Raw genomic sequence first — 14,720 nt, forward strand, 5'->3', positions numbered from 1 at the left:
TAGGCTGCCCAGGGAAGTGGTGGAGTCACCATCCCTGGAGGTATTGAAAAGACGAGTAGATGTGGTGCTTAGGGACATGGTTTAGTGGAGGACTTGGCAGTGCTAGGTTAACGGCTGGACTCGATGATCTTAAAGGTCTTTTCCAACCTAAATGATTCTATGATTCTATGATTCTTCTCAGGGTCTGCTGGAACTTCTGCCCAGCTTTATTCTTACTAGAAAGCTCTGAATTTCTCAAGCACAGGTTTTGGAGGGCAAATGCTATAGGAAGTCATGGTCGTCTGTTTATTCCAGACCAACCGTAATACAGGCAAGGACCACACAAACCTCACCTCCTTGTCAAATGAAACCTGTTTTTGGTGATGCTCTGAGCCTGGCTAGATTTTAACCAGCAACGTGGCCCACCTATTCCCTGTGACTATCCCTGTGTCCTCTCATGTGACAGACTGCTGGAAAGCCAAACCCAGTTAGCTGGCAAGCCCTGGGCTCCCTGAAGCATGTCCAATTGGTCCGAGCAGAGCAGCACACCTGACACCCACATGTCCCCTGCATGTTTCTCTGCCCATTTTGACATCTGCTGCACATTTTTTGGCGTGCCTAGGAGCACGGCACGGCTCAGATGCATGTGGAGACTCATGGCATGGGCAGAGAAGTTGCAGCTGGGGGAACATGGTTCATGCATAATTAACAGACTCCTTCTAGCATCCAGGTTGTTGTGATGTCTCATATCAGAGCAAGGCCTTTAGTCTGGTGTTTTGGCAGAATGAATCTCTATAAATTAACCCCTTCCCCCATCCCTGGATTGCAGGCATTTAAAAGCAAAGATCTTAAAGCAGCAACACTGCAAACCTGCTGAGACTGGGGGATTAAAGTTGTTGGACAACATGGCAGGTGTCTTGCCAAGTGGCAGTCAGGCAGCAAATGAGCAAAAATATCCCACCAGCTGTAAGCAACCAGAAGATCCAGAGCTTTTGTCCGTCCGTCCATCCATCCATCCATCCATCCATCCATCCCTCCCTCTATCCATCCATCCATCCTCCTGCTTCTCCAGTCTGCCAGTCACTGAGACAGGAGCCATGGGTATGAAGGCTTTAAATGCTCCTCTCCATTGCAGTATTTGTGCAAAACCTATGATTTTAAAAAGGCCCTGAAGATACAGGGTTTTAGAAGCACATCATAGTACTGCAGGCACCCTGGTGTTGATACATAGTGGAGGAGGTATCCGCCGTGATTGGACTCTGCAGTGGATTTCGTCTATACAGCTCCTTTGTAGCTGCTCCTGAGCCACATCCACTCTGACACTCTGATTTTAGCAAATAGAAAATCTGTTTGAACCAACCTACCCAGACCTACAACTGTCTGCAGTCTTGGGGAGTTCAACTCTGCTTTACAGTTGTTATCTCTGACTCTTCCTGTATTGTGGGTTGTTTCAGCTCCAAAGATCCTCAGTTATACAGTGCTGGGGTTGGGATCTGGTCCCAGTTCTCCTCTGGCTCTATTTTGACTGTGGTGATGCTCTGTTAAGAGCTGATGAGTGTTTGTTTATATGGCCTCTTCATCAGGATACACACATCTGCAAGAAAAGTGGCCGAGGTCCCAGTGTGTTTGAACTTCAGTCTGAGCTCCTGAGCTAAAAAGCTTGAGGCAAGTTCACTGGTGTCTCCTGGTTGTCCCAACTTGCTTAATCAGTTGTGCTGAGTATAAGCTTTGGCTGGTCCCTGCTGAGCTCCAGCTGCAGCCTGCAGCCTGCAAGCAATGGGTGCAATCACAGCAAGAGAGACTTCATGGCCTGTGCCTTATAACAGGGGCTTTCTAGGATACCGATGCTGTAGCCTGAGTCTTACCAGATGCTCTGGCACATGGAGAGGAGGGGGTTTCGTCACTGCACCACTTCCATTACAGAGCCCTAGTGGACCCTCCTTCCTCCCTGCTGCCTTTCCAGTACCTGAATAAGCCACAGCATCTGTAAATGTACAGCAGGGAAGCTATCAGAGCGGTGGCATAACTTTGCTTGGTGAATTTATAAAAAGAAAAGCCATCCTCCAAAAGATAATTGAGGAGGATGGCCAGGGCCTCGGGACAGCAGTGAAGGGAGAGCCAGACTTAAGCAGTGCTGGGAATGGTCCACTCCAACCTTCTAGGAAAAACCTCTGCTTGCTTGAGATCCTAGGTCTGAAAATTAAATTGCTGACTAGCACAGCTCAGGATGTTAATGATACGTACTAAGGGGGTGTGTCAGATACAGCAATAAAAATAAACTGAATTGCCTGAGGCAGGCATGGGGGAGCTCTCAGAGGAGCGTAGGAAGGCTTTTCCAGCAAGCAAGTCTTCTTTGCAAGCTGCTGCAGTAAGATAGAGATATCGTCTGCAGGCAAATATCTGCCTTGGATCTGCTCATGCTGGTGCTTGGGAACCTTTGGAGACTGCTGATGCCAAAGAAACGGAAATACGGATCAAGCCTTAAATACTTTAGTAATGACATTATTAATCTGTGTTACATTAGCAGCGGGAGTTTTCACTCACAAGCCTCTGAGCAGAAGCACTGAAGCAAACAAGGAAACAGGTTTGTCCCAAGTACAACACGTAGGTTATGAAACAGTGCAAGAGAACAAGAGTGACATGACTGGCAGGCACCGGGTCCCAGCTTGGCCCCTGGCTAAGGTCATCGCAAATGTCAGACCTGGGCTCCTAAGAAACCCTTTCTGAGGCATTTGGGTTGCAGAGCTTTGCGATTTGGGGAAAATGAGAAATGTGGGGAAAATCAGTCCAAGAGACCATGGTGTTTTGCACGTGCACATCTGGATGGTGTGCCAAAGCACTCGGCCAAGGGGAATGGTAGCAGAGGACAGACAGACAGCTCCTGAGTGAATGACGACATTTCTTCAGAATGGTCTGGAGGGACAGCACGGGTAGCCAGCCATTGCAGAGAGCTGCTTGGGAATGCTCTGAAGCCATTGTAAGCCCAGAGCTCACAAAGCTGCTGCTGTTATCCTGCAGGAGCCTTTAAAGCTTTCTGGTACCACCAAGTCCTTAGTTGTGCCCTGTTCAGCGCTGGCAGAGCATCTGTAGAGCTTTCTACCTGCCTAAAGGTCACATTCCTGACAACCTGGTGAGCTGCCAGTTGTTAAAGGTGCATTTCACAGCTCAGCAGCTACCGGGGACTCAACAGTCATTATCAGCTGAGGAAAGAAGGGCTCGGTTTTAGGTATCTCCCTGCAAGGTGAGATTGCTTGACACTGTGACCTTGCTAGAGCTTGAATGTTCAAGCTGGAGATTTAGAGGGAGGGGGCTGTGTCTGCAGCCAGGCATTCAAACAGAGAGCTTTGGGGGTTTCAGATGTGCCGGTAAAGGGACTCTGCAGCATTGCTGAGACCTTTCTTTGCAGCTCTAGTGGTGACCCGAGGACAATAGGGTCACCCACCAAATCCCTGGTCTGCTGGCCATAATGATGGTGCAGAGGGGTTAGGAGAACAGGTGATTTTCTAAGGGCTGTTATGAAATCTGAAAGGCACAGTGCTGTGATTAAGGTGGGGTCCTGAGGCCACCAGTGCAGGGATGCATCAGGCCCAGCTCCTGCAGCTGAAATTCATCAGCATGTTCCACCTCCGAACAGCTCTTGGACCCTTCTGTCTGCACTCTTACTGGGTAACATGCTTTATCCTCTGTCTCACCCCTTTTCTTCTCTCTGTGCAAACCTCATACCCTAGGAAGTGTAGCAAAATGGAATTAAAAGATGAAAAATAATTACTCCAGTTATTGGTGGCTCGGGCTAGATGTGTGATGCTAAATTGCGGTTCTCAGGGTTGCCAGAGAGGAAATACAACATTTATTACTTACTTTTTTTTTTCATGGAAAATATTAAATTCTTCTGCAAGCTGGTTATTTTCCCCAATGTTCAGCTCTGACCCATTTACCTCCTTGCCAGAGGGTAATCACACCTCAGTGCCACCTCCTGAACAGAGTCAGGACTGCTGCTGTGTGTGTCACTGTCACTTAGTGCCAGATGCCAGGGGAGAGTCTCCTACCCCCTGGCACAGCTGAGGGACTCCAGCCTCTTCATTAACGCCACAGCGAACTTCCCAGCAGCTGCTGCCAGCTGAGCAACGTCAGGCAGTGGCCCTGCCTGTGTTCCAGCCTCTCTGTTCACAACTGAAGGGAGGGGGGTTTGAAGTTTGCACTCAGGTGTAACTAACTTCTCTGTGCCCTGAGCAGTGTATATAGTACTACACCTAAGCCTCCCTGTCTCTGCAAAGCAGTGGTGCTAGTTGTATGTGGCTTCTAGTTGTAGCAAACAGATACTTCTTCTTTTTCTGTCTTTAATTGCTACCTTGGAAGGACCTGTTGCCACCATAGGCCTTGCAGTGTGCCAGACAGATGGTGAGGAGCCAGTTCATTACCTCCTCTCGAGAGAGAAATGATGCAGAATGATTTGGCTGGCACAGGCGCACATGGGTCAGCATGAGGGACCTGCAGTAAAACCTTCACATGCAGCACCAGGCTGTGCACCAGGCTCCCTGCACTCCCGTCCCCGCAGCGTTTGCCAGAGTTAGTGGAAGGGGAGATGAAGTCTAGGGAAAGCTGCAGGGGTGAAAGTGCAATGCCACGCACTTACCCAACTGTCTCCCGCCATGTGCGGGGTCAGTAGTATAGAGCTCTAGACCTGGAGCTCTGAGTTGATGGCACTGGTTGCGGATTTGTCCTGCATCTGCTTATGGTGCTGTTGAGGACGAAGCTGAAGAGCTGACAGGAGAGCAGCATAGCTGCTGATCCCACTCTCAGAACCCAGATTTGGGGGTGATGTGTGCTGGGAGGTCTGTCGCGCTCTCTCAGCTCTGAGGTGGCCTTTGCTCTGTTTCGTGAGGGGAGAGGAGTGGCACAGCTGTGCATCTCCTGTGGACTCCAGCACCCCTTGACCCTCATGTTGTGACTGGCACCACCAAGCTCCCAGCCCTCAGAGGAGGGCAGTTCGCTACCTCAACCTCTCCATGGCACAAAGGGGCCACTGGTGTGTCTGGGTTTGGTGGAGGCGTGGAGCAGGTCGGGCTATGGCAGAGTGGGAATGGGCTGTTTAAAAGAACACTGAGTGTCCCCAGTGCTCGGTGTTTGCCTTTGGCTGGGCCAGCTGCTGGAGCGGATGGGAGGAAGGGGACTGGGGCTAGCTGAGCACAGTCCTGCCTCAGCAGGGAACAGGTTCTCTTCTGTTCAGCAGCTTTATGGCCACCTACTCTGTGGCCAACTACGAAATAAACTGGTACCATCCACCTCACTGATACTGCACATCCGTGACATATGATTTGAGGGCTGTCTGCCCTTGCAGGACATAAGCCAAGGAGCAAGGCTGGCAGAGGCAGACACTTCAGCTCACCTCTGAGCCAAGCCAGGCAATCTCCTTCCAGCTGCAACCCGCAGACCTCAGCCTCAGGCTGAAGCTCTTGTCTGTTCCTCTCCAAAGGCAGCCCTTTGCAGGGGAGTGCATTTGGTTCAGGGGTTTGGTCATTGGACTGGTAGCAATGCCATGTATGCCTGTACCAGCACAAGTCACCTGTTGTCCTTCTTGCCCTTCAATCAGGGTTCAAAGTCCTCCCTACCTCCCAAAACACATTGGTAACTCCTGGCTGGCCTGGGCATTAAAGAGGGACTCAGCAACTGAACTCCCTTCTTGCCCTGCAAAAGGATGGGACAACATTTGACAGGTGAACCTGCTGTCCCAGGATATGTTTGACAAACAGGCAGGGTGCTGAGGGCTCACCAGAGATGCCACCTCACTGGGACACTGAATTTGGGCTGAATCCAGGCTAAACATTTTCAATTCCTCTGAATCGTCTATACCTGCAGGAGGTTGAAGTCCACCTTTATTTGTCCTTCTGCCAGTCCCACTGAGATTTCAAGGGCATGTATCTCACAGCTAAAGGTGGCCTATATACTTTGATGCTAGGATAGACTGTCTCTCCCCAGCCTGTTTACGCATTTGATTTCTGATTTGCAGGAGGGGCTATGGACCATGTCCCCAGGTCTTGTTAAAGAAAGCAATTTCTGCTCTTGGTTTTTATAGGGCAGTTCTCTCAGCAGTGTAAATCTGAGTGGGGAGGTTTTATGCTGGATGACAGAGAGGAATCTGGGCTTAGGATATTTATACTGTAGCTTATACAAAGCTGTTTGACATAGTAAAAGGATTTGGGGGAGTTATTTCTTTTTTTTTCTTCTTCTGAGGAAGAAGCATTGGCGCATTGGCATTTACCTTGGAACGCAGCCTGAACATGTCATCACCTAAAGGCAGGGTGCCCTGACCACAGCAACTTGTGTTGGTTGTTACAAGTTTTGTGGGATGTGCGTTGCCGCTGTGAGATCCTACCTACTGCTGTAATCCTGTCAGATCTCACAAAGTGGCACAGATCCAGCTCATGGGAGGCCTCTGAAGGAAAGCTTGGCTGTCTGAGACACTTCTCATGGTAATAGGATGCCCTGGCCGAGGACGCTGCCTGGCTTCTATTTGAGGTAGCAACTGAATGTCCTGGTTTGTGATGGCCACCACAGACCTACTGTCACGGGGATGTTACTTTCGGTGTCTTGCCCCTAGTCCGTCCTGCCTCCCTCAGGTCTCTCTGCTTTCCTGGTGAGATGCAGGATTCCTCCCCATTTCCTTTTCAGCAGTGCTGACAGGAAACATGGGCCATGCACTGTTGAACAACTGCCGTGCTCCACCCCAGATGTGGACCAGGTAAAACCATCTATGCGTAGGGTGCACATGTAAGTCATAGGTGCTCTTTGAGATCTCCAAAACCACCACAATGATGTAAAACAGCAATGTTCCCCATGTAACTAATCTCTTCTATTTTTCCTTCCTCCCTCCCTCCCTCCCCCTTGTCCTCTCTCCTCTCTCCATTGCCTCCTGTTGCAGTGGCAGGCCATCTCTCTGACAGTCATTGAGAAGGTTCAGATAGCAGCAGCCATCCTGGGTTCCCTCTTCCTCATCGCCAGTATCTCGTGGCTCATCTGGTCGACCTTCAGTCCTTCGGCCAAATGGCAGCGCCAGGACCTGCTCTTCCAGATCTGCTATGGAATGTATGGCTTCATGGACATTGTCTGTATAGGTGGGTGATTGCATCTCGTGGCACGGCCGAGGTCGCCCGCCCACTCACCCGCGGAGAGGAGCGGGAGATGGCATGGAGGGCCAGCTGGTACAGCTCAGCTCGGATTGAGCCTCCCCAGCTTTTCCTCCTCTTTGCTTTTGCGACACCTATTTTAAAGTCCTCTCTGCTTGTCTGGGCAGCCCTGGAGTATCTCCTTGGCTGGGCTGGCAGAGCAACCTGCAGCAACCCCAGAGAGAAACAAATCTCTCTTCAGAGCAAGAAGAGCGTGGGGAGGTCTGGGGGAGGCTGGGAAGTGTAAGGCTTTTGAGAAACTCCTTCCTTTCTGGTATAACTAATTTAGGGACTGTCCCATGGTTGAGTATGGCAGGGTCTCTCCACATGCAACTCCTTGGCTTTCCAGCCCAGTCTCTCTGCCGGGCAGGGGTGGCTGCCTCTTCCTTGGCCCACCCTGGAGCTGCAAGTCCCAACCAGCCCAGGTCATGGCCCAGCCTGGCGTCCTTGTCAGGTTGCTGGTACAGAGTAGCTCTGAGGAAGAAGCTGCCCCACACTGAGCAAGCCCTGACAGCAAAGCAGATGCTGACAGCCTGGCCCCAGAATGTCTCCCTGAGAGCAAGAGCTGTAGCCCCAGTGCAGGCCTGCAGGATGGGGGGATGTAGCTAATGATACCTATGGGCAGAGGCACTCACCAGCCAGGCCATTGAAAGAGCGGTGGTTACTGAAACAGTTCAGTGAACATCAGCCACCTCCAAACATGCTCCTGAGCAGTGTCCACCCAAGCATGGGCCATCAGATAACGTCAGTTCAAGTGACCCTGCCAGGAAGCAAGGAGGGTCCCAGAGAGCTCCTCATGTCTGGGTCCTTCCATCATTGGTATAAAGACAGAAGGGGCCTCCCAGAAACTTGGTAGGACAAGGCAGTCCTCTTGACTTGGTGGATTTGTGTTTGTGTGGGCAGGGCCACTCCAGAGAAAGGAGCACAGCCCCCAGTTCAGCCCTCAGCAGAAGCAGCACAGACATTATCACAGAGCAGCAGTACAGAAGTAAAACAAACCCAATGGCAGGGACAGAGGTCTGGACAGCACACCCTGGTATCCAGGTTCAAATGGCTCTTGGCTTCAGCATCCTTCCAGCACAGGACTTGGGCCTGCCGAAACCCAGACCAATTCCTCCCGCTGTTGCCACTGCTGTGCTGACAAGGAGATAGCCTGTAGACATCATTCTGCTCTTCCATGAGATGGTGGTGGAGCTACCACATGTCTCCAGGAACGAAGGGTGGCAAAGAGGGCTGAAAGAGAGACGGGCAGCACCCACATGTTGGCACAATAGCCACTGGGGACATCCTCTTGCTGGTGTGATTGGGAGTGGGAAAAAATTATCCCTGTGTGTGTGCGGTGTGCGTGTGTGTCCCCTTGTTGGCAGAGGACAGAAGTGGAGAGCCCTGGCCTGGGCGGACGTCAGTAACATGATTAACTGGCTTTGATAAAGCTTCAAGAGCTGAGGGGAACTGATTAGCTCATCTGTCAACAGGAGCTAAATCCTCCCACACGGCAGAGAACAAACCACGCCAGCCATGAACTGAAGGGGAACTGGGCAGACAGATTTGGATTTGAGGTTTTTTTGTTTTCTTATTAATTTTTTTAAGGGTCTGGCCTCTATTTCTCTTCTCCACCTTCTCTGAAGGGAGAAAAAGCCCCTTTTCCATCTCCACTGATGTCACCATCAAGCTTAATGCCCTAAGCTGGGATCTTTGATTTTTTCCAGCTAAAGATCAAGCAGCCATCCTGTTCCCAGGAACATTTCAGAGTCGTGGCTTGGGGTAGCCCCTTGTCTCACGGTCCTCCCTGCACAGCTAGCAGTCTTGGTGAGCCAGGCATGCTGGCTTTCCCACGAACTCAAAAGCAAGTGGGAAGCATTACAGATGCAATGAGTTAACATGTCTGTATGTGGCTTCTCTTGCCCAGCACCTCAGAGCAGTGTCCGCCTAGACATGGCTCCACTTGTGTGCAGCATGTCTGCCTGTGCTGCCAGGCAGCCCACCCATGCTCAACCAGGAGAGATGATGTTCTGGACCATGCGAGCCTTTCATACATTTCAAACGTTTCCCTAGAAAAGCTCATATGTGCATGCAGCCAGCCCTTTGCCCCTGTCACGCTCCAGTGTAAAACTTTCTCGTATTGTGTGCATCAACACCCTTTGCAATCCCAGCTGCTGCTGCTGCTGCCGGGTCTGCAGTGGAGAGGAAGGGCAGCTCTGAGCAGTGCTAGCTGAGATCTGCTGTTCACTCTCCTCCCTGCCTCCTCCTCTTCTTTCTCTGCACAGGTTGAACCAAGTGACAAATGAGGTCTTCACGGGGAGCTCTGGCTTCCTGGCTGTCAATGTGGTCAGGTCTCTCCTCTGAGTGACTTCTCTCCAGCCCTGCTGATTTCAGGGGGCTGCACTAGTGCTAGCCAAAAGGCTGGTCTGTCCCGTGGAGAGGCCAGGCCAGGTCAGGTCAGCAGAAGGGGCTGATCAAAGGGAACTCCACAACTGGGTTTAATTCCTTATTCATTATAGCTTTGCTCGACTGTGATGGATGCAGCAATGCCAGCTCCCTAGAAGACTTGCAGTGAGTTCCTCACTGTGGAACAGCTATTCTCCTTCTCTTTATCCTTCTCCCAAACCTTGCAGCCTCATGCAGGGTCTTTGATCACAGCTGGGCAAAGCTGGCTCCGTAGATTCAGAGTTCTGCTCCTGACTGCCAGGATGGCCCAAAGCCTCTTGCTACTCCTCCTTGGGCTTTAGTTCCACTTCTGTAAGTTCAGAAGAAAACCTCCCATGGATAATGGCAGTGACAACGGTTCTTGAAATACCAGGGTGCTGTCTATGCATTTCGGTGTCTCCTCCTCCGCAGTCCAGCCCTTTTCCCCTTTTGCTTTCCAGCCTATGGGTGGGTAGGAAAGATTTAGCAACTAAGAAATGCTCAGCGATGGGGAAAGAGCAGGACATTAAGTGCACTCAGTTCTACCATACTTATTTTTTTCAGCTAATATAACACACATATCGTCTGTGCATTGTTCGGTAACAGGCTGGTCAGCCTTAGCTAGCAGAATGTTATACTGTAGGTCCTACACTACTTGTATGATTCCAATTGTTCCTTCTCCCAGTTTGACCCCAAGTTTTGCTTTCACTGGCAGAGGAGCAGAGGCTTGAAAGACAAAGTATTTACTAAATAGCAGATGCGCTGAAGCAGAGCTCCTCTCTAGTTCCTGCCAGTTCCCTCTTTGGTTGTCCTTGGATGTCTCATGTCCATTGAGTAGCCAGTGACATTTGTCCAGGAGGCCTGTGTACACACCCTGTCACTGGAAGTGCTCAGCAGGACACTTTCTGTGGCACTCTGGAGTCTCAAAGCTGAAGAAGACACCAAATCTGCAGAGATCCTGACTATCGTCAGACAGGGAATATGCACCTAGTCAGCAACTGCCCAGCTGTTTTGTGTGATCTCCTCTCTACCAAGTCATTAAGGGATTTAGGTAACAATTTGCCAGGTCAGAGATATCTGTGGCAATTTGCATGGGCAATCCCATGGCAGCACTGGTCTTTCCAATGTGGAGTCAAAGGTGAGGGCACGAGTGCTGACTTGCACGTATGGCTCCCTAAACACAGATCATTTTGTTGTTATCTTCACTTGAGCTGTACTTGATCTGAAATAGTCAGATCATCTCCAAGCTGAGCTCTCAAAATACAGCTGTTAACCCAGAGACTATTGATCCATGCATCAAAATCCAGGGGTCTTGGGTTTGACCCTCAGCCAGTCACATTCAGTAATACACTATTTTTCTTTGGACTTTGCTAGATCTTAGCATGCTCCACAAAAACAGTTGTAAGGGATAGACACCATTTGCTACCCCTTCACCCACCACGGAAACAAAACCACAACCAAAGTAAAATGAATCTGCTCCTCACAACCAGCAGGACAGATGGTATGGGCCCAAGTACCAGAAGCTATGTCCATCTGGGCAAGATGTGCAAAATGGTCTTTCAACATTGTTCTTCCCCTTGCTCTCAGACATCTAACAGGAGGGCAGGAAGCACTGGAAAGGATTGCTTGGGATTTGTGGGAGTCTCCAATACTGGATTTTTTTTTTTAAAAGTCTGTTAGAAAACATATGTCAAGAACATGTTGTGGAGAGATGATCCCATTTTGTGAAGGAGGAACAGACAAAATGCTTCTTCATATACAGCCAGGCCCAGCGTCTTTGATTCTGATCGATCTCTCTCTTTCATGTGTGCTATCTCTGGTCATGTCTGTGGGACAGATATGAGAGTTGAATTAAACTAGAAACTGGTAATGATGCCAGTATAGGTATTGCTCTGCTATGAAGCCATCTACAACACAGACATTTGAGATCAGCAACTAGGAAGTGAATGAAAAGTGAGATGGAGACTGTTCATTTGATTAACTGCTCTCTCCATGGGTCCATGAGAGGTAAATCCAAAAAGCTGGCATAGAGAGGGATTAGCAGAAATGCAGTTATCAAAATGCAGAGATAAATGGAGTGAGCCTTCACAGGCCTGAGTTACTGAGCAGGGAGAGTAGCAGCTTAGAGCTGGGCTGTACATCCTGAGAGATACGTGCCTGTTAATTAAATGACAGTCCTTGGAGGGGGAAGGAGAGGTTTGCCTCTCTCTCTGTCAAGGTGCAATTAGGGAAAGTTGGCGTTTGTAGATTAAGGTGTCATTTGGGGTCAGGAGGACAGGAAACCATCTCCTGTTAAACAAAGAGGAACTCTGCCAGCTAATGATAGTATGTCACAGTCTAGGCTCAGGCATCACCAGATCAGCTCCAAGGGGGAAGCGCGTCTCAGGAAGGCCATTAGCAGGCTGTGCGCACAGGGCTGGCACTGTCATGGTTTGTGTGCGCAGTCCTGCTTGTGCTCACACAGGGGTATCCCTGTGGTTGGCATGAGGGGGGCTTATCCCCAGCAATGCGAAAGCAATCCTATCTGCCTCTCCTTGGGTCACTGTCTGGTTGAGACTGTTGCTTTGTCCATGCCCACCTAGTCCTTGCTCTCTGACTCACCCTGTCTTGGTGCTGGCAGCTGCACACTTTTGCAAGCACTAAATCCTCATGCTCTTTGAAGCTTTTCCCTCGCTTTCCTTGGCAGCCAGTCCCTGAGGGTATTTGCCTTCACAACAGTAACTGCACTGCAGCTCAGTAGCACAAGAGACAGGCAAAGCAGGACCATTCATCCTGCCAACGATTTTTGTTGGCACACCATGGCAATCCATTACAGATCAGGAAGTGTGTGCCCGCTGTTTTTAATCCCAGCTGCCAGCAAGAATAATCAAAAGCATCCAGTATGTCTGACGGCATCTCAGCACAACCGTAGGTAATAACATAAGAAATCAATAGCCAATTAAAACTGATCCACAGCATTTGATCTTTCATAGTGCAATGGGAACAGTAATTAATGGAGCTTCCTTGAGACAGTCACAATTCAAACTTCCTGCCAAGACTAATGTGGTTTTGTTTTAAATGAGCTTTGCTTCCTAGAGGAAATGCCAGGCTGAGGTAGCCTCAGGGTGTTTTCTAGCCAGGTCACTCGGACCCTCAACATTCAAAGGATTTAGGAGTCAAAGTCCCAATAAAATAAAGAGAAACTGAGAAATTAAGTGTCTTCAGGGTCTTCATCTGTATTGATCCCATTCTCAAAAGGAAAGCAAATGTTTTCATTCAGGTCTGCGTAGTCCCCCAAGGTACAAAGCAGGAAGAATTGCTACAGCAGTAGGGAATCAGTTCTGGGGAAGCACCAAGCCCATTGCATTGGCTTGATGACATCCTAAAGGCAGAGCACAAGGCAGAGAAGTTCAGCAAATGTCTTCAGAGGAGGAACCTGAGACCAACCCAGACAGCAAACGTGCATGGCTTTGACATACCTGGAAGAGACCCATGAGAGTATGCAGAAGTCTTCCGTGCCCTTCAGCATAATGCACTGCTTGCCACGCTGTTCATGCACTTCTTGCCCAGTTTGCCTGCAAACTGGAGCTACCAGGAGCTAACTGGAGTGACCAGATCCAGGCCCTATCATCAGAGCAGGTAGTTGGGATAAAGTGAGGCAGCTAATTCCCTTTTTTTGCACTGTGAATCCTGGTTTGCATTCATTCAGCCACAACATGCATGCTCGAAAAATCACTGAGCAAATAATTGATTTATCAGCTGTAAAGGGGGATGTGGAGACAGGAACAGTCCCCACAGGGCACATTGTGGGGCTCTCAATCCAGCTGGGCAGGGACTGTCCCTCAAGAGCAGTCATTCAGTGCCCTGTACCTGGTCCAGCAGCAGGAAAAGCAATGCTGCACAGCTGATTTGCCAGCTGATTTCTTGGCTGCTATCCAGGAACAGTGGATGCTCAGCAAAGCCAAGACATGCCGCCCCTCCGTTCCTTGAAAGATGGGACGTATTTTTATCTAATGCTGCATTGATTGTTCAATAAGAGAGTAGAGTGGGCCAGCCAGCACATGTGCACATGTGCTGCTTTCACCAGCGGGCATTTCTGCAGAGGTTCAATGCACCTACTGAACTCCAGTGCAGCTCTGGCAGCTCTCCGCAGAACGAGCATATTGCTGCTGAGCAAAGAGCCACGGGGTTTGGACCTGGCTCTGAACCCCCTCCCTTTTTGCAGGGAAGGAGCCTGGCTTCCAGCACAGTCAGAGCAGCACCTGGCCTTTCACACGTGTCCTTTCAACTCCACAATCCTTTACCACATCCATCTCCATGCAGTTTCCCACTGTTACAACAGAGCTCTGGAGATGTATTTTGTCATGAATAACCATATGGTGCTTTCTGCTCCAGTGGATCAATGTGTTTAGCATTTAATGAGGGCAACATAATTAACATTTTCTGAGGGGGAAAAGAAATCCTTTTGCCTTGTGAACTGCATCTTGTGCTTTCGAGGGTGATACGTTATAATCAGAACGATGCTTCCCTGTCACTAAACACCGTGCTGGAATCAAGAGCCTGGTGTCCCTGGGTTAAGTTCCCATCCATGGGCAGAGGCAGAAGCACTCACCTGCCTGTCACAGCTTCTACACTACGGCAGGAGATTCCCTCGTAGGCAGCTGGTAGGATCTTCCACACCAGCTGTATAAATTGTGCTGTTTAGTAAAGGATGGAAAAAGTCCTCAGCTCTGTGCCAGGCTCTGTTTTTCCAACTGCTTTCTGTCCCATTGCTCCTCCTACTACAGCCTCCATCCCCGCAGACATGTTACTGCTGGAGGTGGGAGGCTGTGGTCCATGGCATACCTTTGTAGCCATAGCAAGAGAAGTCAACTCTGTAGTCAAAGATGAGGCCACAGGGGGGTCATCCCCCATGCATAGTGGATGAAGCTGCTTTTGCTGTGTTCCCAGCTCTGTAGGGAGCCAGAAGCAGAGGTAAGAAGAGATTAACATGAAGCCACACTGGGATCACTTCTTAAAGTAGTGAGTGATCGGTTCTTCTCCTGAAGGGATGGATACCTACCAACAGACCCATCTTTCATAGAATCATAGAATCATAGAATAGTTTGGGTTGGAAGGGACCTCTAAAGGTCATCTAGTCCAACCCCCCTGCCGTGGGCAGGGACATCTTCAACTAGATCAGGTTGCTCAGAG

At 49.8% G+C, this 14,720-nt stretch overlaps 1 protein-coding gene across 1 annotated transcript in view; it reads left to right on the top strand.

Moving 5' to 3' along the window:
* MARCH4 (membrane associated ring-CH-type finger 4) overlaps positions 1–14,720 on the top strand; it is a 111,041-nt gene that overhangs the window by 81,783 nt on the left and 14,538 nt on the right. The window contains exon 4 of the mRNA XM_019470915.1: positions 6,899–7,091. Within this exon, the coding sequence (XP_019326460.1) occupies positions 6,899–7,091 (193 nt within the window). The remainder of the gene's footprint in view (positions 1–6,898; positions 7,092–14,720) is intronic.

This window comes from Aptenodytes forsteri, unplaced genomic scaffold (assembly GCF_000699145.1).
Source record: "Aptenodytes forsteri isolate BGI_AS27 unplaced genomic scaffold, ASM69914v1 Scaffold255, whole genome shotgun sequence".
NCBI classification, from domain to species: Eukaryota; Metazoa; Chordata; class Aves; order Sphenisciformes; family Spheniscidae; genus Aptenodytes; species Aptenodytes forsteri.